The sequence below is a fragment of the Pocillopora damicornis genome, chromosome 9 (genome assembly GCF_964200805.1).
Source record: "Pocillopora damicornis chromosome 9, jaPocDami1.2, whole genome shotgun sequence".
NCBI lineage: Eukaryota > Metazoa > Cnidaria > Anthozoa > Scleractinia > Pocilloporidae > Pocillopora > Pocillopora damicornis.
The window spans coordinates 8,036,713-8,061,777 of record NC_142678.1 but is presented as its reverse complement, the minus strand read 5'-3'; the positions used below and the strand labels follow the sequence as shown (position 1 = coordinate 8,061,777).

The 25,065-nt window shown below is 38.2% G+C and overlaps 3 protein-coding genes and 2 long non-coding RNA genes across 7 annotated transcripts in view; 3 read left to right on the top strand and 2 right to left on the bottom strand.

Annotated features, from left to right (window-relative positions):
• Window positions 1-86: 86 nt before the first annotated feature.
• Window positions 87-10,682, bottom strand: LOC113669603 (dnaJ homolog subfamily B member 6). 2 transcript variants are annotated; one of them, XM_027185669.2, is made up of 9 exons: window positions 10,118-10,682; window positions 9,112-9,221; window positions 8,115-8,165; window positions 7,300-7,381; window positions 6,343-6,386; window positions 5,032-5,155; window positions 4,075-4,136; window positions 1,905-1,968; window positions 87-730 (listed from the first exon to the last, which is right to left on the bottom strand). In XM_027185669.2, the coding sequence occupies exons 1-9, from the start codon at window positions 10,180-10,182 to the stop codon at window positions 637-639; spliced, it is 696 nt and encodes a 231-aa protein (XP_027041470.2). In that variant the 5' UTR covers window positions 10,183-10,682; the 3' UTR covers window positions 87-636. The 2 variants fall into 2 exon arrangements, with proteins under 2 accessions (XP_027041470.2, XP_027041471.2); XM_027185670.2 differs by having other exon boundaries at window positions 8,118-8,165.
• LOC149039935 (uncharacterized) lies at window positions 9,685-10,981 on the top strand. Its single transcript, XR_016179831.1, has 2 exons — window positions 9,685-9,813; window positions 10,935-10,981. It is a non-coding gene; the product is annotated as an uncharacterized LOC149039935 (long non-coding RNA).
• Window positions 10,982-11,072: 91 nt separating this feature from the next.
• On the top strand, window positions 11,073-12,929 carry LOC149039934 (uncharacterized). The gene is made up of 2 exons (XR_016179830.1): window positions 11,073-11,310; window positions 12,559-12,929. It is a non-coding gene; the product is annotated as an uncharacterized LOC149039934 (long non-coding RNA).
• Window positions 12,930-14,223: 1,294 nt separating this feature from the next.
• On the top strand, window positions 14,224-16,666 carry LOC113669623 (uncharacterized). The gene is made up of 5 exons (XM_089182723.1): window positions 14,224-14,503; window positions 14,789-14,860; window positions 15,098-15,243; window positions 15,399-15,585; window positions 15,721-16,666. Exons 1-5 carry the CDS (start codon window positions 14,331-14,333, stop codon window positions 16,289-16,291), a joined length of 1,149 nt encoding a protein of 382 aa, XP_089038849.1. The 5' UTR covers window positions 14,224-14,330; the 3' UTR covers window positions 16,292-16,666.
• A 1,943-nt stretch (window positions 16,667-18,609) lies between these two features.
• LOC113669634 (uncharacterized) overlaps window positions 18,610-25,065 on the bottom strand; it is a 39,332-nt gene continuing 32,876 nt past the window's right edge. For both annotated transcript variants that reach the window (XM_089182719.1, XM_027185702.2), the window contains exons 23-27: window positions 24,557-24,715; window positions 23,410-23,543; window positions 23,008-23,092; window positions 22,604-22,745; window positions 18,610-21,921 (exon numbers count right to left, since the gene is read on the bottom strand). In XM_089182719.1, the coding sequence (XP_089038845.1) occupies window positions 21,879-21,921; window positions 22,604-22,745; window positions 23,008-23,092; window positions 23,410-23,543; window positions 24,557-24,715 (563 nt within the window). In that variant the 3' untranslated portion in view covers window positions 18,610-21,878. The remainder of the gene's footprint in view (window positions 21,922-22,603; window positions 22,746-23,007; window positions 23,093-23,409; window positions 23,544-24,556; window positions 24,716-25,065) is intronic.

Here is a 25,065-nt window from a genome sequence, read left to right as displayed (position 1 = left end):
CGCCTAGCATGTGAGCGCGCTTGGTTTGTGGGAATTGAAGCGTTTTCCAAAGGATACAAGGCAGTTAAAAATATATATATCGAGAGTAACACAACGATGTAGTGTATTCAATATTGTAATGTTCAAATACAGTTTGACAGAGGAGAGAGTTGTATACCTGACTACGGATACTGATTGCTCCTTTTATAAGCAAAATTAGCTACTTAATAAAAGCGCTAATTGTATACTACTCAGCTGAGCTAAATTATCCTCAAAATGCCATGAACATTGTCATTTCAACCAAGTACTCATTTCCTACAAAGAGAACCACGACCAAAAAACCAAATTAGGGCTCTCACAGACAGTACTACACGATAAGCTTTCAATTGAACGACTCAAAATTAGGCAGCTGTTCAGATACATCTATGCGAGTAAAAGTACTAGTTTAGAAACATAAAGCACATTTTGACAGATTCGTTACCTTGCATGCTACCATTTTCCATACAAAAATATTTCACAATACGTTTAATAACTTAAATGGACATAAGGGTATTTATTTTATCGCTTGTCATTCTACTCTATGCAGCGAAAAAAAAATTCTCAGCGGCTCCTGTTTCATAACTCTGATAGTTAACGCTCGTATTAAGCAAACATGTCTCAGTTTGTAAGCTGTAAAGTTCCATCCACCACTCTTCTCTTTAAGATGTTGTCTTCCCATTCTTCAACAGTTTCTTTTCCATTTTCAACAGTTCTGTCGAAGAAAGAAAAGAAACGTGTTTCTATTTTAAGTTTTCCTGTAAAAATGGTAGTTTGACAAGTAATAGAGGTATTGGCCAAAGCGTCAGTCAAAATCAAGCTCACCAGAATCAGGGGTTAAAAGAAAAAGAAAAAGAAAAATTATTTACAGACACCAGTTAGAGAGGCCTTACAGTGGAATGAAATGGCTTCAATCAACCCTTTTTAATTCTCAAGCTCTGATGGTTGATGCTCTCCTTCAGCTACTACAAAATTCCCTGTAAATTGGTTACGAGAATTTGGTGTTTGATGAAGATAACAACTACCTGATAAGTTTGAATATTCTCATTACCTGCTTTCTGGGTAATGTATGGATATTTGAGGAAGAAGTTATATGTTGATCACTTCTAGGAGTTACAGGGTTAAAACCTTTCCAGTTGGATTGTTAACTAGCTGAGTCACCCTCACAAACATACATGCAAGCAATCATCATCATCATCCTCATCAATCCTTTTTGTTCAAAGTGGTGTATTAAATCTCCATGGTATTCCACTTCTCCAAACATGGCAAATAATTGTACAGTACCAAGAAATACTACACTCCCCAATTATCTCCTCAACTTTTCAGTCAAGGAAAATCATTAATTATTACATTCCCCTTAAATAAGCACCAATGCCCTTATTTATAATGTTGCCTGAAAGGAGGGGCTTGTATTGGAAGGAGGATGCTTAATTAAGGGGGCACTTATTTAGTTTGCACAGCAATAAGACATAATTTTAAAGAACAGATAACACACATAAAGGATCTCTGCAAACACATGGAGATAGAAATTACTCTCACTGTTAAACAGAGAAGAAACTTTTCTCATGTACTAATTCAACTGTAATTGAAGATTGAAATGTTACTCATAGAGTGGAAATAAAAACAGTTTCTTTCTTTCAATAAATTAAAATTAAATTAAATTAAATTAAACTAAATTCTTCTTGTATCCCCACTATCAAAGAAAGTGAGAGACAGAGGGGGTGGCCTTATTCAAGAGGGTGCTTGTTTGGCGCTATAGCCTACAAGTAGGTGGGTGGGTACTTTTGTTTGGGGGAGGGTGCTTACTAGAGCATGGCTGCTTATTCAAGGAAATACAGTATTTAAAGATTTGTTCAACTAATGGACAACACAATTCAGTCTGTCCTTACTTTTTCGTTGTGATAGTTTTGCCATTAACAACTTTTGTTGATGTGGAGGTGGATTTAAAATTTCCTGAAAGAAAATAAAAAACACCATCATTGAGTATACATCTAACTGTCATATATCAATTAAAATTTGATACATGTGTCTTTACTGTGCAGCATTATATCTATAAAAATTAATGTATATTACTGAAAAGGTAGAAAAAGACAGAGAAATACCTGAAGAAACATCCGTATTCCAACTTCAGAAAAAAAAAAAGTAAAGCAGCCCAAGTGGCCCATGGGGCCGGTGCTTAACTCCAGTTTCCTTTAGTATGAAGTGGCTAAGAGTATTGCTACTCCCCCCTGGATGGGATGCTAGTCCATCACAGGATTACTCCCAGCATATTTGCTGGTACCCATTTCTTCACCTGGGTGAAGAGAACCACTGTGAGAGTAAAGTGTCTTGCTAACACAACACAATGACCCCAGCCAGGGCTTGAACCCGGAGCACTTGATCCGGAGTCAAGCGCACTAACCATGAGGCCAACACACCTCCACATCCCAACTTCAAAAATACTTTTTAATGTTTAAGGGTGCTAAGCTACATTAATTATAAAGTTTCTTGGGAAGGCTAAAATAGGATCAAACTTTGAAACTCAAAAGATACTTTTAAACATGTGCCAAACACATGGCAATGCTTTGAAGAGATTAAAAGAGGTGTATTTGTTTGAAAATGGTCAGTCTGGTTGCTCATGGAAAATAAAGAACTGTATGAACTCAGTACAACTCTCCAAACCATGTCAATTATACTGTGTCAACAAATAAAGGCCTATGGATCATCAAAGCTGGCTTACAAAGCATAGGGAAGTCAGTTGACACTTGCAGATTTTTCTTTAGTTAACAGTGGTCAGTGAAGGCCCTTTTAAGCAAGACATGGGTAAGATATGTTATTCCCATGAAATCAGAAATAAGGGTGGCAACATAAGCAAAACAATTCCAGCACTTTAGAAATCTCATCAACAATCTCACTAATAAATTTTCTATGCTGGGAAGATTGATTTGAAGTCAACATTTGGAAGTTTCATGTGAAAAAGAACAGCTATTCAGAACCTGCTCCACAATTTCCATAGCTTGTGAACCGGCCCTTATTATCAGCATTGCAGAGTGCGCCTTTTTCCACTTGCAGTGCCATACCTCTTAAGGGCTTGCATTGCTAAAGACCTCATACTTTCCAGTGGATGAATAAAAACTCTTGTTGAAGGGCTGTTGACAAAGACCTGCTAACAGGCTATAATTTCCCAAAAAGTACTTTTTTCAGGCACAGGAAAATCAATATCGAAAAAAATCAAGAAATTCCAAGTTCCGTGAACCGCTTTCAAAGGTTATGATTATTAGGGACTTGTCAGAAATTAGCAGGGGGGGGGGAGGGGGGGTGGGAATTTTAAATTTGGGTTCAGAAAATTAGGTGACCCATCCCTGCAATGGGAGTGAAATTTGCTAACCCTCCCCCTGAGCTTGGCCTAAAATATCATGACCCTCCCCCTCTTGTATAAATGATAAAATCTAGTTCTTGCAATACACTAGGGTGCGTCAGTATTATGAAAACTCAAAATATATTTCTAATCTGTTCTTTGTCATGCTACATACATACATTTTCGACCGTTGTATTTTTCTCTTTTTTTGCCAAATAAAGAACTTCCTTTTTCTTCTGTGGGTGAACCTCTACATGATCACGGGCATATATTTGCATGACCCTCCCCCTTTTAACTGCCCATTTTTCATGACCCCTCCCTTTTCTGAGGCTCAAAAAGTTGTGACCCCCCCTCTGTTTCCACCCCCCTCCCCCCTGCTAATTTCTGACAAGTCCCTTATTGATTATTATTGTTAGGTATGATAACCTAAACAACCTTGCATATAACAGTATGGTTTTTAACCCTTTACACCATAACATCAGTAAACAAAATCTCTATACTGTTCTCCTTATTTTTCCTTTAGTGCCAACAAGGAGAATTTGCTTAACAATCAATAGCTTCTTTATTTAGTGATCATTTCCTTTATTCTTCTTACTCAAATGCATGATTCAGGGGAGTTATCATAGGGAGAAAATAGTTGCTAATCACTCTTTAGAATGAAAGGTTGATGGTCTTACACATTAAGCTCTCTTGAGTTGAAATCAAAATACAACAAAACTAACCTCCACCACCAAATCCACCACCAAATCCACCACCTCCACCAAAACTTTGAAAAGATGAAAAGCTACAATGAAAGAAAAGAAAGGAACAGTATTGATATCATGAGATAAAAACAACAAAAGATAAAAGATTTCATGTTTTTAAACCTGAATTTTTTAAATTTGTATCTTGGGCATATTGGGTTTGATCTGCATCTTGCGCACCACTTTTTTGTTCGTACCACATTTTGACACAATCTTTCATCAATCACCAAACAGACAGGCCAATATGGAATCTACATTATTTGTTTCATGAAAATGTGTTAACTTGTTACAAAACAGCCAACATGGGTCACCAAATGGCAACCTACGCTGCAAATTCAGTTCCATGATGTTTTTTCAAGTTGCCACAGCAACCAAAATGGTCACAACTTAAAGCACTGGACATCGCATATTATCAAAGGCTTAAGTGTTAGTTTCTCACAGACCAGATTGCATCGGATAAAGGGAAGTTTTTCTTTTTAATCTTTTAACTACTTTGTCCTTAGTGCATGTAAGAACTTCCAGTCCAGTAAATTGAAACAATAAATGTTGAGCATTTCTGTCTATGTAAGATAAGAGAAAGAGCTGATGAGACAAAAAGATGCAGAGGCCCAGTGTAGAGTGAACTGAATAGTTAACCATTTAACTCCCAGAATTGATAAGGATGTAACTTCTCCCTATAATATCCTTACATTAATCAGCAAACAGGTAGTGAGAATCTGTTGTTATCTTGATCTAACACCAAATTCTTGTAACTACATTAATTAACAGGGAAATGTGTAGCAACCAGAGAAGAGAATTAATAATTGGATCTTGCGATCAAAAGGGTTAATACTAATAAATATACTCTTTCTGAATGGACCAGTGTGGTCAGCCATTTCTCACTTATGGCAATAGTAGGCAGAATAATTTTAGAACATTTAGGTATTCATCATATACCTGTTTGATCCAAAAGGATCGCTGCCAAATCCATCACTAAACCCAAAACTTGCGCCGAAAGTGGAGATGCCTGCAAAAGGGTCTCTCGGTCTCATCCTGTTTTGATTTCTGCTTCTGTTTCTCCCTGATTTATCACAAGAAATAAAAATAATATTGATAAGAAAAAGATTTAAGGTGCACACCTTTGGAAAATTACATCTACAAGGGGAAAATTCTTAAACAAAAATAAATGAGACATTTGCAGGAATTAACTCTACATTACACTTTAAAAGTAAACTTTAATTCCAAGATTTCTCTCTCTCTTCATCCCTTCCACCTTCCTTTTATGGCAGTACTTACAAGTACACATCAAGCAGTACATGTACATCCAGAAACAGAAACAGAAATATTGCACACCAAATGGGTGAGTAGAGGACTGTATAAAATTCATGTTTTTCCCTAAAAAAGGGCAGGACAACTTGCACATTTTGTACAATTGTATTAATCCTTTAACCCTTAAGAGTGATTAGTAACCAATTTTCCCCTATCAATATCACCCCTAAAACAAACATTGAGGTCATGGGAATAAAGGAAATGATCACCAACTAAAGAAGCTCTTGATTGTTAAACAAATTCTCTTAGCCAGTACCATAGGAAATGTATAGAGAACAGTATCGAGAATATGCATACTGATGATAGGGTGTAAAGGGTCAATACTAAAAATTGGTCTGACAATATCATATAATAGCTAGGAGAAAAAAATGAATCCCTGCCCATAGAAGATTATTTTGTCAGTTTTTTCATCTACTGCATGTATAATCTAAGTGATCATGGGTCAGGGAGCTCCTGATCTGAAACTTCTGAAAATAATAGATCCTTGAGATAATCATGTTGCCTGATTGGCTATGTAAAAATCATCTTGAAAAAAGGACTGTTGTTGGCAGCAGTGACTGACACTTCAACAAACTGAGCAATCAACTCATTCTCTGGAGTTCAAACTTGTTACTATGATAAAACCTTTGGTTAATAATTTGAAACCCATGTCCAGGATATGAGTAAATGGTTGTAGTGTTCAGAAAAAAAAACATATTAAGAAAAATTTACATTGTAATTAGTTTGATATTTCAAGGAAGTTTAAATAACATGCCAACAAAATACAACAATAAGTTTTGCTGTAAAACTACACATACAAGTGGATTACAGATAATATAAAATTAGACTAAATTATTGATGGTACAATAAAATTCCCTCTGCAATACTTTATTTTCCAATTTTTTTCTAGGAGAGGAGAACAGATTCCAAAGGAGCAAACAATGATGCTTGAAAACTTACCAAAGAACTCTTCAAAAATGGATGAATCATTCCGGAAGAAATCTCTGTTAAATGAAGCAAATACAAATTAGTTTTTAAATTAAAGAATTGATTTTAAAAAAATCACTTAGTTTCAGAGTAATTAATAAGTAGTAGTCATGATACTGCTAATTTCAGAGACTGGAAACTACTGGTAACTGAAGAATGTTCATGTATGTAACATAAAGACCACATTTGAAAGGATTGTAAATGTTCAGACACATTACAGGTATTCATAGTTATAACACCATTTTAACTGAAGGGTGGTTTTTAAACTGGAATAGTGATAAAACCACCATGCAACAAATTGGCCACATGAAAGGTTTACAGCCAGAGACTGAAATAATACAGTATGATCAGAGGATCAATTTAATCCTCTACAACCTAATGTTCATCAGTATTCATATTTTCCATTCTATTCTCTACAAATTTCCTATGGTGAAGACAAGGAGAATTTGTTTAACACTGTCTTTACTCAGTGATCACTTTCTTATTCTCATGACCTAAATGCTTGATTCAGATTGATAATGTAGGGAGAAATTAGATATTAGTCACTCTTAGGAGTTAAGGGGGTTAAGATAATTATGATGTATAGCAGATTTGAGGGGTCAGGGGGTGCAAAATGAGGACTTTGTGGGGGTGGCTTGCTAAAATGCATTGTACTTAACAGTTATCATTTCTTGTAGTATGTTTCAAGTTCACCATCAACCCTTATCATCTCTACTACACTATCAGAGATGCACAGTTACCTTTGTATTTTAATGTTTTTCTATTTCTTAAACAACAAATTATCACACAAGAATTTCACACAATACCATTCCATACATGTTGTATGGTCACACAACATTCTAACCAGGTATAATGGCATAATGAGAGTGCATTCTTGCTGGTCACACAATGGTTTTCACAAAGGGGACATTTAGAAATCCAAGTCATTACCTAAATATCTCATCTGGATCACGGAAATGGAAAGTGTGGAAATCGCTAAATCCTCCACCACTCGGCCTTCCTCCTCCACCACCTTGGTATGAAAAAGTTACAGAAAAATATCATGCAACAATGTTAACTTTTAGTTCTGGGACAATTTATTATGAGGCTGGTTTCCTGTAACTTGAATCAACAAGAAAAATATATACATTCTGAGCTTCCAAGGGGATAGAACGAGATGACTAGATATATTTAACAATGAGGGAAAGGCTGTTTACCTGGCATGATTGATCATTGTTCACTACAGAGAGAATGTGTAGTAAACAGTACTTTCGTGTTACAACATCTCTGGAAAAAATTCTGTGGTTCACTTTGACAAGAGAGCTCAAGTTGAGTGTCAAATTGAGCCAAAAATAAAATCGTCAACATGTACAAAGAAAAAACCTAAACCTTTCGGTTGTCAAGATTATTGAGTTTTCTGAAAGCTTGATTTATTGGGGTTTAACTGTGCAACAAACCTCAGGGGAAATGGGTTTTGATTCAGGCTAGCCTAATATTCAAGCTACAGTGGGTTTAAGTTGCAAGAAGTCTGTGCTGTCTTAATTTAATTAAACACTTCCACATTCATAAAATTTCCAACCTCCATATGCAGTAGGATGGCAGTTAATCTCCAGGCAGCAATCAGAACTGTTCATCTTTTGTGTGTTTTGTTCTAAGGTGTCAAAAGGACCTAAGGCCAAGAATTGTTGGTAGGAAATTGTGCTACATCTCTCCCTGTATATGAAGGTTGTCTATACAAAAGTGTTTTATAAATTATGAGAACTAACCACCTGCTAAACCTTCCTTGCCATACTTGTTGTAAGTTCTTCTTTTTTCTTCTGTTATAAAACAAATGGACGATAAAAATGAATAAAGAGATACAGAGGATCTTGCTAAACTAAGGCTTGGGAAAAGTTTTTTGGTAAAATATCCCTTAGTGCTTAACTCAGAAAAGAATTAAAAACTGCACCATAATTGAAAAAAGAAAATTTTATAAAGATACCTTTCTGAAAGTAAGATTTCATGCAAAGTATAGCGATTGGGTAAAGGGAGTGTAAATGATAACTGAACTTGAAATGTTTGTCAGTGTTTGCCAGAAGTTCTATTTGATGTGAGTATTCAAACAAGTCTCTACAGTCCCTTAACTATGAGATAAAGCTGGAGTATCCATATGGAATGCATTGTCATAGAAATCCACCAGTCACTGCTATCTATGAATTGATTCTCTACATACGTGACTGCATAACCAATCAAACAAAACATTGATCTCAGAACAAACAACTAATAGGGGGAAAGCAACCAAAATAGATCACAGAGCAGAAATTTCCTCAGATGATCTCAATAATTGCTGAAGATAGTTAAATGAAAATGGTACCTGGCAACCTTAACTACTGTGCAAAAATGCTGTCTCTCTGAGTGTATCCATATAACTTTACCCCTAACTTTCCTGTTTATCAAGAGCATCATCTTTCTTGCCATCAGTCTTACAAGGAGTTTGAATAAAAGGGGTGAGTTTCTAAAGAAACTACCACACTGTGATAATAAAGGGTATTACAGGATAATTTCTTTCTTTCACCTGAGTTGATAAATTAATGTAAACTAGCCACCACAGAGAGTTTTCTTTCACTCTAATGAAGGACTAATGCTTGAAACATCCGCTTTAGAAACTCTTTCTGGCGACCAATGTACATTATCAACTCATTCGATAGAACCAAATCACCTCACAAGGGGCTTGTTTTGTTTTTTCCCATGACTTCAAAATGTGTAAACATCAAAAAAACTTACTGTCTGATAGAACATCATACGCCTCTGATATCAATTTGAATTTTTCTTCTGCCTCTTCCTTGTTGTCTGGATTTTTATCGGGATGCCACTTAAGAGCTAATTTGCGATACCTATAACATTGTAGAAAATAAGTAACAATCGTGCAAGAAGTTCAATTTCATTCCAATGTAAATTAGCATACATTTAACAGCTTTTGGTGGAAACACATTTTCATTCTAGGCGGATTTGATTACGTTAGAAATAGTTTGCCAGAATCATTAATGTCTTGGAACAAATTTAATTTTTTGCAAAGAAAATCTGGCAGACTCGCAAATCTGGAAATGTCTCACGTATTTTCTGTATGTGTATGTTGTAAGTATCCCTAGAGAAGTGTAATTACTCCGCATTTGTTTTGTTGTTGTTTTTTGGCAATCATACATCAAATGTCAAGAATAGATGTTTCCCAAGAGAGGGTTATTGTCTAATTAAATCCCTCAGATTAAGCTCACAAAATTACAGTGAAAAGGCTTAGGCTGACTTGTTATTATACTATTATTATATGAAATCTTTGATGCATGGGACAAACAAACCGACCCGGCACGAAATATAACGTGTAACTTCGTCGATATCAAGGCCGAAAAACAAACCCTGAGTGTGTACTTCAAGCTAAAGAAATTGTTTCGAAGTGTGAGAACACCTGAATACTGCAGCAAACTGAGCAAGGTAAAGAGCTATATTGGATAAACACACAGTCAAACTGAATGTCAGTATTTCCGTTAGCACAACAAGCAAGAAAGAATTTAGCTTATTTAAGGAACATTTTAAGTTGATGTATCCATCTTTTAACACGAAGAAACATATCACGCGATCTTTCAAGAGAAAAAGAAATAAGGAACGATCTGGTTCCTTCGAAAGTTGAACAGAAACGGGCAGGCAGAGCAAGTTCGAAAGTCGCTTCCGTTTTATGATACGTACTGCGAGAGGCAAGATTGATGTGCAAGTTCACAAAACAACCACAAATACTTACGCCTTCTTGATTTCTTGTTCGCTTGCACTCTTTGGAACTTCTAAAATATCGTAGTATTCTGTCATCTTCTTTCACTAGAGGCAAATTTCTTCAATTGTCAGTTAGGCAATTCCATCGACTCGTACGACAAAAAGTTCCTGAAGCAGCTCGTTTCAGATCGTACATTCCCGACGCCTAGCCTCTCTTTGGCGTAGAGCCGAACTAATTACGAAGATTTTCGCCTTTATGTCGTCAGCAAAGAAACCGCCTGAGCTCACCAAGTTATCGATGGGGGAAGACTTTCAAGTTTATCTATGGATACAGTGCATGAATAAATTTTAATAGCTGATATCAAAAAGTAGATGAAATATTGCGGAGGTGAAGAAGAAACTTGGCTTGGGAATATACGCAAGACTTAGGTCCGCAAGGCTTACACACGACCGGTGCCGATATCTAGCATGCCAGATATTGATATTTTACGTGAAGACAGCTTCGATCTTCGATCGACGAAAATTTCTGTAACTGAACCAGGCAAACCTGACTATTTTCGACGATCTGGCGTATGAGATATTGTACGAGATGTGCTGATATTGAAGGTTTGTCTGGCGCGTTATGGATTTGAGTATGAGGCCAGGTTACTGAGTTCATTCAAAATGGCGGCATCTGAAATTTCTTTAAGAAAGATTAGAAGGCACTTTCTGAACAATTAGATTATTCTTTAGCATTTCATAATGCCGAAAGTAGTAACTCTACCAATTAGCTTGTTTTTATCATCAGAAATGAATTAGAACATCAATGATTGTTTCAATAAAACAATGATTTGGTATCATTGTTTTAGGTAGGTACGAAAACGAAGACATAAGACCCCCGTACGAAAACGAAGACCCATTACGAAAACGAAGATCCCCTACGAAAACGAAGACCCATTACGAAAACGAAGACCCCTACGAAAACGAAGACTCATTACGAAAACGAAGACACATTACTAAAACAAGTTCAAAAGAGGTTGGTATTACCTTTGTGGACAATGATTATGTTTATCAGACACACTACGAAAACGAAGATCCTTACGGAAATCTTGAATTCTGAATTTGGCACGTCCGTAATTTATTATGGAGCCTTCAATGAGACTACTTTAAAGCTGAAACGAGATTTAAAAGAAGAGACATGACATGCATATGGGGATGCGTTGCGTGACGCTTTAAGCGCTGGAGGTAAAGATAACATATAAAGATAACGTGATTTTATGAATTAGCCAATCACGTCAAAGACCTCTAACCTTGACATTGGAAAACTGACGTGGACTTTTTTCGCTTTCTTTTCCTGTTTGTTTTTTACGGAGTTTAGTGAGTCGCGCAAATTTGTTATCCCTTTGTCTAGAATTTTAAGAAGTTTCGGGGTTTTATTTAAGCCAAATGTTGTGGTTCATTTAAGAAGTTTAATACATACTGTTACTACGGAGTTTGGACTCTAGCCTCTTCTTTCGTAAATTGATTTTTTATAATATGGATTAATGTCAGTCTGTACACTTATCGCTTCCCTAAACCAACACCCACCCCTAACCTAAGCCAACGCTTATTTCTCCCCAATCCAGCACTTACCCCTCCCCAACCCAACACTTACCCCTCCCCTAACCCAACACTTACCCCTCCCCTAGGCCAACAACAGTCAACTGATGACAAGTTAGGGTTAATGTTGGGTGGGGGGAGGGAGAGTAGGAGCGCGGTTACTCAGTTGCTAAGAAACTGACATTGATCCTGTCCTTCAGTAGCATGTTGATGAAATGGACGATTCGATTGAGGCCTTGAGCTGCTCTATTTCTTTTTTACCCTAAACTTTTACTAATCTACGGCATCATACCCTGACGCTGCCGTAGATCGGCAAAAACTTGGAGTAAACAAGAAATACAGTAGCTCAAGGCTCAATCAAATCGTCCACGTAAGTATTTTAGTACTTGACGGTGTTAAAAAGTTCAAAAGCAGTTGCGATAATAAGAAAATGTATCTTGTTTTCGACGAATGTGGATAATTACTGTGCAACATTTTTCATGAACGGAAAAAATATAATTTTGGCATGAAACGACAAACAGTGACTTCCTAATAAATTTTTTAATAATGCTGTTGGGTTAGGGAAAGAGTAGGTGTGCGCATGTGCATTTGCTCAGATACCTTCATTGATCCCTAGGACAACTTCAAAGACCTTCAAATGTTTACTGAAATACTTAGGCTCCTTCTTGATTTAGAAGACGCAGGACACGTCACAATAGAACACCACCCCACCCACCCCACCCCACCTACCGATTAGTTTTTTCTTTGTTCTCAACTGATTTATGTCAACGGTGTCTTCTTAAACAAATGAGAGCCATGCTTATCTATTAGTAAAACTGACTAACCTTACTGGTCGTTTTAAAACAGATTACATGCTCCGTTCGAGGTAATTCATCCCTTCACTCTTTTATTCAGGAAATGTAAGCAGAAAAGGACTGGGAGCGAATCAGACACGATTGAACACATGCTAAAAGAGGGTTTAAAGAAACAGCAAAGAGATTCTCAAGGATATCTTAAACACGTAAAATCGGATGACTCAGTTTTGGCAGAAAAGGAAGATTATCTGAATAACATGAAGATACAGGGCACCATGTTCCAAGAGTATGCTCTGGGGGGCTGTATCCAGTGACAAGGAATGTGCTATGGTGGAGATCATCTCAAATTAAGATCTCTGCTGCTCTGGAAATTGATTTTATCAATCAGTCCTCTGATTGGCGAGCTGACAGTTATCTGCGAAGTGACGTTTAAAGCGATTTGCATTATGTAAATCAAAATATATTTTTTTCTAACACTTTTCTTGGCCTCTTTGGCTCTTTAACCCCTTACACTGTAACATCAGCATGTAAGTTCTCCATACCGTTCTCTACATATTTCCTACGGTTCTTACAAGGAGAATCTGTTTAACAATCAACGGCTTCTTGAGTTCGCGATCTTTTCTACTACTCTCATGACCTTAATGCTTGATTCAGGGGCGATACTGTCGGGAGAAATTACATACTCATCACTCCTTGGGGTTAATTAAAGGGTTGATGTAGCAATGTAGTACTCTTGTTTTTGTTTATGTGATCTTTATAGCGCTTGAATATCCTCTGTTTTATAACAACTTTTAACGGGGTAGTACACTTTAAGATAGAAACATTTTTCATGCGTTTATTATAATTTAAAAGGGAGATGGATCAAATAAATTTTAAATGGAGTTCGACCATGATTCTTTTCCTCATTTCGAAATACTCATCGTTAAGCTGTGAACGATCTCAAATACTGAACTGAAGAAATTTCTCCTTGAGGATACCCGTCAACTTTCAAATGCCCTGAAATTTAACCATCAACCCGCGTTGAGATCGGAAAACATCAACTGTCATAGGCATCTCCTTTTTTAAAGACCTCTTACATCTAATATAAAGATATATGAAAATTTGTCTTCTTCCCAGCACATCTTCACCGCGATATGTCTCGCGAGATATCACCGCGACGATATCTTCACCGCGCGCCGGTAACATGCCATTCGGTTCCACCGTTTTCTCGGGAACAGCCTTTAATTCTTCCGAGGAGGAACTTTATCTCTTAGGGGTCGCTGCTTGGGCTCACTTCCTGAACAGCGGCTAGTAGTTAAGTCTATAAAATGATTTTTGCGGGGGCCATCATGCACAGTTTTGTCGACCAAAACCATTGTCCATTGAAGAGCGTTATACACTTTCCCCGAAATACTAAGATAATGCCCTCTGCTGTTAAAATTGCTGTTTTTTGCGGCATGAATCCGCCGGTTCGCTTTCGGGCTCCATTAGACCTACAATAGAATATCGATAAGTATACCGATATAGAAAATAATTGGTGGTACGGGTTAATCTCGTATCCAGCTCCTACCGTGTAACTGTAATTAAAATGTTACAACCACTTGGCCGTGCAAGGTCTGGGTACGAGATTAGGTAAGGGCAGATAAGGAATTTAAATTTGAGTGTTCAACTCGATCTCCCACGATTGATCGCACAGCTTGACCAATCTCTGACATTCAAAAACAAACCACTTGCGAGGATAGGTATTTTAGGAAAGGTTTAAAGTTGTGCCGTAAAATTTTTAACATATGTGTACATGCAACATTATCGTAATTAAACGTGACGTCACAAAGCGCTAATGATCACTTGAGATTATTCAGTTCAACTTCGTGCGCGTTTTTGAACAGCTTCGAGATGATTTCGAGAAGACAAAGCATTGTGCTCATCATGATTATTTTGTGCTCTTATACTCAAGCCAAGCATGAGTGTCCGTTGCAATGTGACTGTACAGATGACTTCTCCATTGTAGTCTGTCGAAGAATGGAAAAATTTCCCGTGTTCAGCTTTGCATCAAACGTCAAAACTCTGTAAGTTATACTTTCCATTTTCCTGGACATGGCTACTTGAAACTTTAATCGGCATTCAAATGATATACATGAATTCGCTAACAAATAGTTTTTAAGAAAGGTTTACTGAAAGAACCGGGAATCAAAAAAGTAACTGTATCATTCCTAAAAAAAAAAACAAAAAAAACCAAATCAAATCGCTTAAAAGATAAAAGGAACTGGGGATACAAGGTGGGTTAGGGTAGGTGTGTTACTAGAAGCACTTTTATTTGCCTTATTTGTTTGTTTGTTTTTCTGTTTCTGCAGGGATTTGGCATATGGACAAATCAAACACATTGACTTGAAAGACGTGAGGGCTTACTCAAACCTGGAAAAATTGTAAGAGGAGACATGCTTCTTAGACTTCTAAGGGTAGAAACAACTCGAAAGCGTCGAGTTTTTTTTTCACAGTTCAAGAAGCAAACGTCATTGATTAAAATAAGAAAATGAACGTGCACAGCACAATATGTCCGTCTTTTACTTCAAGGTGTCTTCAACCCTGAATGGTCAGCCCACGACAAAATCGCTCCGGGAAGAAAAATTCCAAAATTTCACTATTGTTTTGTCTATCCTTAGGTATGTTAATCATAATCCCTTAGACTGCGACCACGAGACTATCCACACGCTGAAACACTTGAGAGAAACCGCTGGATTGAAATCATTTGACGGCCACAAAATTAAATGTCCACCAAAACTTCCAGTAATGAATGATGGATTCCACGGTAAGTTAAACCTATAGCTTTTCGTTATACATGAGCCTTTGTTATGAAAACCATTTCAATTCAAATGCAATTTTTACATCAAACTTGCACCCCTTATGAATAAAAAATCTTACTTACATTTACCTATGAAATCACGATGCAAAACTTTTTTACAGACCACAATCATCATGGACATCATCATCCTTATCACGGACTGACAGGAGGTGCACCTTTGATTTATTTTCATCATGGAAGTTTTTCTCCATCGGCGATAGCTGGTATGATTGTAGTCAGTGTTCTGAGTATGCTCAGTGTGGCTGTTGTTTGTTGTGCCTTGGTACGCTATCGGCACAAATTCTCCCGGTGAGTTTCCATTACCTTCACGCCTTACAGTGCACAAGACTGATACCTCGTTGGTTCCTAATACTTAGTTTTAATTGACAGCAATAAAGCTTGACAAGATAATCCCCTAACTGACTTTTGTCTCTTTGCCTCCAGAGAATCTAAGCGCCAAAAGTCGTCTCATGGAGACCCCCTCAGCAAGATGGAGAAAGGAGCTGGGTATGAATTTAACACAACTGAACACTTGTTAAAGGAAGATTCAAAGAAACAGCGAAAGAAAAAGATAGGTTCCAAAGGATATCCCGAACGTGGTATAGTCAACAAGGATGATTCGTTTGTGGTGAAATGTGTAGATTATCTAAACGGGAAGATGAAGAAACAGCAAACAGGTTCCGAGGGAAATCGTGAGAACGTGAAATCTCATGACCCGCTTTTGACGGAAGACAATAGTTTGAACAGGGCTGTGGAGGAACAGGGAAGCAATAAGAAAGGAACCGGAAACAAGTCAGACCCTGTTGAAAACAAGTTCAAGGCTAGTCTAAGGAAACAGCAAAGTGACCCCCAGGGACATGCTAAAAAAGTGAAATCTGATGAGTCGCTTTTGGCAAATTGGGAGGATTATCTGGAGAAAAAAATAAAGACACCGAGGAGCTTTTCCCAAGGGTATGCTGCGGGGACTGAATTCAGTGACGAGGAATCTGCTATGGTGGAGATCGACTTGAATTAAAGTGATTGCTTTTCTGAGGACCAATGTGATGAACGAGTTTTATACTTTTGAACGTAAACATTGTTAAATTTTACACAGTCAAAACGTTTCACTACCGATTCTTTATTTCCCAGATATATTTAACAAAACCAAGAAGTACCTATTTGTAAGTTCACAATGATTTAATCAGTTATATCCCTTACGTTTGTGTTTGCGTTTCTTTGAGGTCTCAAGACAGACTTTTTCGTATCTTTATTGTAACCCTAAAAAAGGAATTTCATTAAGAAAAAATGTTGTGTTTTAGATCGAGAGCAATTGTGACCTCGTATGTATACAGTGACTCTTCTCCAAGGAGAAGTCAGCAAGGAAAGCAGCAATAAAAAGGAAATCGTTATGTAGAATATGGCAGGTTTACTTTCAGGTGTCTTCAACCCTGACTGACCGCCCTATGACAAATCATTTCCTGGAAGACAAATTCAAAAGAGTTTTAATGTTGTTTGATTCATCTAAAGGTTTATCAATCATAGTCCTCTGAAGTGTGATCACGTGACCATTTGCACGCTGAAACACTTGAGAGAGACCGCTGGATTGAAATCAATTGACGGAAACGAAATACGTTCAACTTACCATGGATTCCCTCATTCATTAATGGAATTTTTCATGGATGAATGAGAGAACTACGGTAAGTTGCGCATATATAGCTAGTCGCCTAACTATAACAATTTATTGATTTAATAATTAAAAATTCTTCTTTTCAGCTCCCCTATAAGCCACCTTATTCCTGATAATGAATACGTTATAAACGAAAGAATTTTTGCACAAGGTGTAGGGTGAACTAAAAGGAGGAATTAACCAGCGCCGCTGAGGGGGAAGTTTACATACAGTGCAGCGTCAGTAGGCTTGCCAGAAGAGAGAGATTTTCCATGCAACGGCGTAGAAATTCGCGGGGACTTCTACGGCCAACAGAGTTGAGAGTTATCCGATTAACTAATTAGACATGTGGCGGCTTTTACACAAATGAGAATACTAATAATTAAAATTCGCCTTAAAGTCACCTTATGCCTCACGATGGATAATTTGTGGGTGAAACAATTTTTTCCCGTGCCAAGGGGTTGCTACTGACGATAAGTGGAACGTTTTTTGCTCGGTTCAAATACAGCAAATCTTCCCGAAACTCAGAAACTCCGGAAACCCCTTTCACGTGTTGTACATGCCGTTATAGAAAGCTAAACGACAGTAAGAAGGGATTTTAAGTGAATGGAAGGCATCTGCAGAATGTTAGCTTTGCGAGACTTGTCCCTGTTCACGGATGTGGTGCTTTGAGAAAGCATGTCATGCGATTTTGTAACGCCGAGGATCTTGTCTGTTTGAGTGTAATACTTAGCAGACTGGGTACATTTTTAGCCAGCCTGGGTTGCAATCTCATCCGTAGATGCGCCCATCATAGAGAGTGTGATAGAACAACCACTGACGAAGGGCTAACGCTCGAAACGTCAGCTTTTAAACTCTTTACAGTGGCCAATTTACGTTATCGACTCAGTTGATAACACTGAATTACGCTGTTATACTCTCCCACCGACGCTCCATTTATTTCAAGGGCAGACAGATAATTATTAAGCCTAGCGGCGACTACAGATTCAGCGTAATGCTGTCCTGGTGCGACAGATTCGATAGAGGGGAGTGGCCTGGCCCAGCTTTGAGGCTTTCTCTCCCAGTTACACAAGAGCAAAACCAATGGAGGGACTGAAAAGCCCGTTTGAAGGGAGATCGAGAGGAAATGAATAACTTGGAGAGGAGTAGGGCTGGGAACGAACCCCACAGCCGAGTGGAGTCATGAAACCGTCCAGAGACCGGGAGAGGGGTGTGTTTAGGAACCTCCCCTGGACACGACTTGAGTGCGGAGAGAATTTGAAAGTAAGATCTCTAATAAGAAGTTGTTGGTTGGTCCCTGAACTCTGCATGGGTTTAACCACTGGGAGAAAAGAGTGGTTATCATGTGACCAAGCATCTGGTTCAATCATGCGCTTTAAACAGAGCCTTTACTTAATTGCTCTGCATATGTCCCTCAGGAAAACCTTGGAAGCAAAGAAATTAATTTTTTTTGTATGCCAAAGAGCAGAGTATGCAATTTTAGAGCTTAAGCACAGCTTGTGCAGTTTGTGCTGAGAAAGAGACATTAAAGTGTACTGTAGCGAGTTTCAAAGTGTCCTATGACCTCTCTTCATCGCGTCTCACTACAAACAACTCCTTCACCTCTGCAAGCCGTATTCCACCTCGCCCCCGACAAAAGTAAACACTCATACCAGCCCCACCCCCCTCCTCTAAAACACAAACTTATAAAACAGAAGTTACCAACATTTTTAATCGTTTTTAATTTTGAAAATACATCCGTTGGTGACGCTAGTCTCTGAAAGCCAACCTTCTCTTAGCTTTAGTTTCAAGGTCTACATCGACGTAAGACATAAAAAGTTAATAATTGAACAAGAAGTTGGGAAGTTAATCTATTCCCTCTTTTCCTGCATGTGTGTATACTTTGAAGAAAGACTCCGCTTCACAACAGGGAATTGTTTATCAACACAGAGAGAAAAAGAATTTTTCTTACAATAAAATATAACTAAATAAAATAAAAATAAATGAACATTACAATTCTTTCCTTCACTAAAGCTTTTCAAGAATCAGGAAGAATCCTGTTACATTACGAACCCTTTCATCCTCACGATGCAATCCGCAATTCTCCTCTCTGTTTTGCATTTATCCCTTAATTACTGGTTATGAGAATTTGGAGTTTTATCAAGGCAATACATTTTAGTTCTTCACTCTCAGTTTGCCTGTAAGTGTCCCAATAATTCATGGAGATATTTAAATCATAATCATCGACAGTGAGATTGAACGTGTTAGGCGAATGAACACACTAAAATTGGCACAGCAAAATCATGAAATGATTGAAAAAAATCGTTGTGCGGCCGTGATAATTTGTGTTCGTTTTTCCTCTAACAAGAGGACAAAAAGCACTAGTATTAAGGACATTAATTTTAAGCCTTAAGCTTCCAGGTTGGAATCCAATCCAAAATAAGACGAATACTATCAACTGGTTTTAACCTCTTCAACTCTACCTTAAAAACACACAGTTCAGAAATCATGGTAAGAGACGAAACAAATTGGTGACAAGGCCCACATAAAATCAAATTTCACTTCTGCCACCTTGTGAAGGCACACGGATCCTCAAGTGAACACCAAGAAATCACCTTACAATACTACCAGCTGCAATAATTGCAACAGCGCAACACGAAATGTTTGATAAACTCCAGTACACAAGTAGCTTCAACAAGCCACAAAGACTCTCTTGACTTTCGACCCAGTACACGCGGGTTACACATTTATAAGGTGGCTCAGTCAATCTTACCACTCTGCCACTAAATTAAGCCATAACATTCTACATTCTTAGAGCTAAAAAGTTTTAACTATTTATAATATATATGTATATCGCATTTACACAGTATTGTCACTTCCCTGTTATATATTTGCTATGCAGGGTAACATTTTAAAAGGCATAATTTAAATGAGAAAATCCTTTAGCAACTGGGGTCTTTTTTTAAAAAACCCAGCCACTTTTGACAACTATGTACAAGGAATAATTACAGAGTTACCGAGGGGATATCTCGGCTAAATTACACACTAGAAACTCCTTGGAAGTCTGCTAGACAAGTCTAATCCTTCAACTCTCACAGCTGATTTACAGAGAAATTCTCCTCGCGATTTCCCAACAATTTTCAGTAGACAGGTGATGAGAATAGAAACATTAATCAGCAGGAGGCTCTTGTTGCGATAAGCTACCACATTCTCATGACTAATACATTAGGGATTGTATAGCAGATGGAATGGAAAATTTGTAATCAGATCGTGAAAGTGGAAGGATTAGCCCCCTCGCCGTGTGATTATGATAATACAATGAATAATGAAAACTTATAGCTAAGCTTAGTATACATAGTTATATTTGAATAATGCTTCAGTTTTAAAGAGTTGATTCTCGGCGTGTACACTACCAAGGAATGATTTCAACATTACTTTTTCATCGGAAGAAACCTTTAAGATTAGCGCATTAGCCAAAACAAAGCACCCATGCCGGACGAGAATTACAACAGGCATTGAAAAAAGGAGAAAAGGAAGAAAAAGAAAACGAGAACTTCTGTAAAATCAATGCACATTTATTCGGAACGACTCTTTTCGAATTCTACGGTAGTGCTCGTCAGTAAGACAGAATCTACACCAGGGTCGGGATAACCAAGAGAAGTTCGGAACATTTTGAGAAAATCAGATTGGTTGGCGACAATAATGGAGAGGCGATTTGGAGCTACGAACCTTCCACGCAAGTTTTTAGGTTCGAGAACTCACTACAACGGACAGTGATGTATCGAAAGCCTGTTCTTTCACCCGCTATGTAAACACTGCCAATTAAAATAAATTTCTGGCGTAAGGTTGCGAGAGACGTGATAACTAGGTTTCTCTTGGATATGCCCCGAATCTTCGCACCCTAACTATAGAAATGACACCCTAAGAAACAGTTGATTCAGTTTCTCCCGACCTACGGAACAAGAAATCCATTTGACAAATAATAAATAAAACAAGCAAATTAAGCCTACAAAGTGTACCTGTACGATAAAAGATAAAACCCGTTCAACACAACATAATGCAACCGTGGAATTCAGCCATATCAATATCACCTCTTTGTTGACTCTTGAAAAAATGAATCAATATCAGTATCAAAAGCAACTGCGCCTTCCTTTACCTAACACTAGGGACCTTCAGCAAACCACGACAGCGACGGCAACGAGGACGTGGCAAAACAAAAGATCTAATGAGTAGAACGATAGCTCAGCGTGTGCGTTTTAAAACTGCGTACATTTCTTAGCCGTCCTCTGCAAAATAACGCGAAATCATCAGAATTTGCGTGGTCCGAGAAAGGAAACCCGGACGGCAGATTACTTAAGTTTCCATTTGGAACTCAAAGCCGCTCTCATATGTTATGCTGAGGTTAACTCACGGCACCGTAAGAGATGTTAAGCAAATCCAATCATTCGCGAAATTCCAACTAAAAATATGTATTCATTTTTTAAATCGACGTCTTCCTTGGCGTTACCGTCGTAACTGCTTAAGGTCCCTATTATCCCTAACTTGTTAACAGTTGATTTGTGTTGGGCTAGGCTAGGGAGGGTGCAGTTGCTCAGATACAAACATTGATACGAAAGATTCGTGACTACATGACAACACAGTTGAAGAGCGTTCCTTAAACCTCGTTTAAGGCGAGTTCTGTCCATTTATTCTTGGAAAGCTTGCCTTTTTTTTTTTTTTTGAGGGAGGGTGTGGGGTGGTGAGATCACTGATACATTTCTGTCCCGATAAATCGCTTTACCTCAATGCAGCTCGAGCTGGGTCAGCAGTCAAAATGTAACGATTATTCGTCCGTCATTTAAACCTACACGACTGTGTACCGATTTATAACGAGTGCTGTGATTTGCGTGATAGACGCATAAGGGCATTTACACAAGATATTTATAGAAGCTATTCTACCTAAAATCGTTCTTTGCTTTTGATTTTCTCTGTTTTGGTTTCATGTTTCAACTTGTTCTTCTTCCATGGATTCGTCAATACTTCTGAAATTTCAAGAGTGAAAAATCTCCACAGTTATTTATGAAGGTAGCGCGAGTATAGGTCTGTCGTCTAAACAAAGGTGGGGAAAGGTGATCAAAATGCATGCGAGCCACTGAACTCGGAAAATGAATCACACAGGAGTGAGATGTCTAGGCCACTGAACTGACCTCATATCTTAAAAGTATTGGTTAAGAAAAGTTACGCTTCATCTACATGGTCTACTTGCTGAAGCACATTCTCATTAGCAAAATACACTCTTCAAACTTGGCACAATGGATAGCGCTTCTCTTATCATGCAAGAGATGAGTAGAATATTTCTCAGCAGACTGTTCGTCCAATTCTCAGCTATAAGTTGAATATCACGTAGCAACCAAACATGCAAAAGCCTTTTGAGCTATTCAGCGGACTTAACAAAATATTAACAGGAATGAAAGGAAGGAGTGAATTTTGGGTTACAACAACAACTCGGAAATAGCTTTCAGTCGTTTTCTAAGTTAAAATGAAGCCAACCTGTAAAACTAAACCGATTTCAAAGGCTTAGGACCTAGTTAACATAACCACCAGTTGCAACTAAAAAAAAGGGATGGCTCTGCATCCATGTTTCTTTACTGGAGAGAAGAAAACGAGCTTTACGCCTGAACAAAGAAACAGCCTCCTGTCAACGAACAGAATGACATATCTTACTTGTCTGATTCCTGTACAACTCCCATGGAAAGTGACGCTAGCGCCGTCACAGTATCGGCCTCTTCTTTCTCTCGCTGTTGAGCTTGGACTAATGATTGGCAGATCTGTGTGGCGGCTCTCTTCACACTGTTCCAGTATCTACCTGCAAGAAATGAAATGAAATCTTACTTAAAAACACCTAAAATGTTTACTCTTCTGGGCCAGGTTACCCATTACCACAGGGTAAAGCGACTTGGAGTGCACCACTTCCTTTACATGGCAATTATTATTTGTCCATAGTGGTGAATATCCGTGGATCGAAACCAGACAAGGATCTTGACTACACAAAATGTTAAAATAAGATCAGGTAGGATCCTGTTTGAAATTGTCACCGAATAAAACGGAAAAATGCTCAATTCACTTACCTTGAATATTTATCGTTTTCTCAAGCACAGCTACAGCATTTGGATTCGGGGCCCGTTTAAGGCTATCCTTAGAAAGTTCAGGAAGCTACGAGAAGGCGAATAATAGGTTGCTGTTACAAAAATTGACACCCTAAATACTTCATTGCACTCTAGTTTGTTTGCTTGTTTGTTTGTTTATTCGGTCAACATTCGATCTCTTTTCCGTTCGTTCGATTGACTTCGATTTCATTCGCTTGCTTGCAAATTGTTCATTTACATGCTTGTCTGCTTGTCTTGTTTGCCTCTCTGAATACATAACACCCTCTGTGAATACATAACACCTTCTGTTAATCTAGCCATCAGTAGATGAAACCAGAAAGGAAAGAAAACGACTACAGATATAAAACAAAGTTTAGTTCTCACTGTTTCTCCTAACAAGGCCTTCACACACGCCTCAGCTGCGTCGCACAGGGACGGCAAACTGTAGCCTCCTTCCAATGCCATGACCACATGGCCCCCAGCAACATCCATGAGCTGTTTCGTCAACTGCGCATAACCTGAAAATGCACCATGTGTACATAACCGCATCACAAAGTTATACCTCAACAGTATTTCTTTCTCACTCGAAGACTGACCCCAAAGTTACTTTTCCTCTTACTGTTTCTACAAACGACACTTTACCTATACCACCAGTGTGCGAAAAGCCTATCATATATGTAACTAGAACATGGCATTCATCACCAACGAGCTCATAACGTAGCACAACGGAATTCAAAATCAGGCCTCATCTGAGGGCTCCATTCCTCACGACTGAGAGAGTGGAATGTCTCTTTGACCCACACACAAGATACCTGTTTATCGAAACATATTTTTAATCGACGTCGGTAATCAAAATTCTGGCTTCCTCTCTCAGTAAGCTCCATACTAAAGGATTTCAAACGCGTGATTAAGACCCTTAGTACTCTTTTTCAGTATCCTTCGACCACGAAGCTTAAATCAACCAACAACTAAGCTAAATATTAACTAAGTTTCGCTTCCATTTTGGCTTCGAACAAAAACCATCATCAAATTCAAGGAAACAACAAATTTAGACTTGGGAAGACAGAAAATTCTTCCAGGATAAAATTAGTTAAAGAAGAAACGAGGATAGTCGAGGCGAGCGGAAAAACCCAAATCACAATTTACAAACTTAAAACATATCAAGCTACATTGTAAAATAATCACGATACACGAGGCGTGACGAAGCCTCCTTAAATATGTTGGATCAATGTCAATATCTTAACAACTGCGCACCTACCCATCCCCTAACCCAACAACAGTCAACTGATAACAAGTGGAAGGTTAATGTTGGGCTAGGAGAGGGGTGGGTAAGCAGTTGCTCAGACACTGACATTGATCAAAGATGCTTTTGTTTTCATTTTTGCTTGTTTTTTTTGGTCAGTCCGGCTGTCAGCCCTGTACCCATACAGCAACCATTGATTTTCACTCGCCAGACAAACTGATTCACTCGTACTGGGTGAAAAGGCGACAGCTAATTTCCCGCAACACTACTCCTTAGCTTGATACTTACACGCTGCCGTGACCTGGTAGCCACCCAAAGCAGGCGAATGTCCGGCCGCAGCGTCAAACCCTGCTGAAACTAATATAATGTTGGGCTCAAACTCCTTCGCTATGGGAATCACTATGGAACGGAACGCTGCGAAGTACTCAGCATCACCATATACAGGCTCTGTTGAATAACAAATACAAAAAGCAATTACAATAAGCTGAATTACGCACACATTTTGATTGGTTCCCATTTATCATCTTAATCTGCTGAATCGTTATTAAGATCATGATAAGAAAAGAAATGATCGCCAACCTAAGAAGCTTTGATTGTTAAACGAATTCTCCCTGTCAGTACCAACGGAAATTTATAGAGAAGAGTGCGGAGAATATGGAGACTGATATTAGGATGTAGAGGGTTAAGGCAGGGTGGTAAGGAGAAGTAAGAAACATATCAAGTTAAGGATATTGTTTGATTTAACATCAAATGTTTTCGGTGAAAATTCGAAGAAATTTTATGGCAGAAGATGAGTA

Excerpts from the sequence above, each read along its gene's own strand:
- LOC113669603 (XM_027185669.2), bottom strand. The coding sequence starts at position 10,182 with ATGACAGAATACTACGATATTTTAGAAGTTCCAAAGAGTGCAAGCGAA. Across the intron at positions 5,156-6,342 it reads CATTTTTGAAGAGTTCTTTG|GGAGAAACAGAAGCAGAAAT; the intron begins GTAAGTTTTCAA and ends GTGATAAATCAG. Across the intron at positions 731-1,904 it reads AAAACTATCACAACGAAAAA|AACTGTTGAAAATGGAAAAG; the intron begins GTAAGGACAGAC and ends TTTCTTCGACAG.
- LOC113669623 (XM_089182723.1), top strand. The coding sequence starts at position 14,331 with ATGATTTCGAGAAGACAAAGCATTGTGCTCATCATGATTATTTTGTGC. Across the intron at positions 14,861-15,097 it reads TACTCAAACCTGGAAAAATT|GTATGTTAATCATAATCCCT; the intron begins GTAAGAGGAGAC and ends GTCTATCCTTAG. Across the intron at positions 15,244-15,398 it reads AATGAATGATGGATTCCACG|ACCACAATCATCATGGACAT; the intron begins GTAAGTTAAACC and ends ACTTTTTTACAG.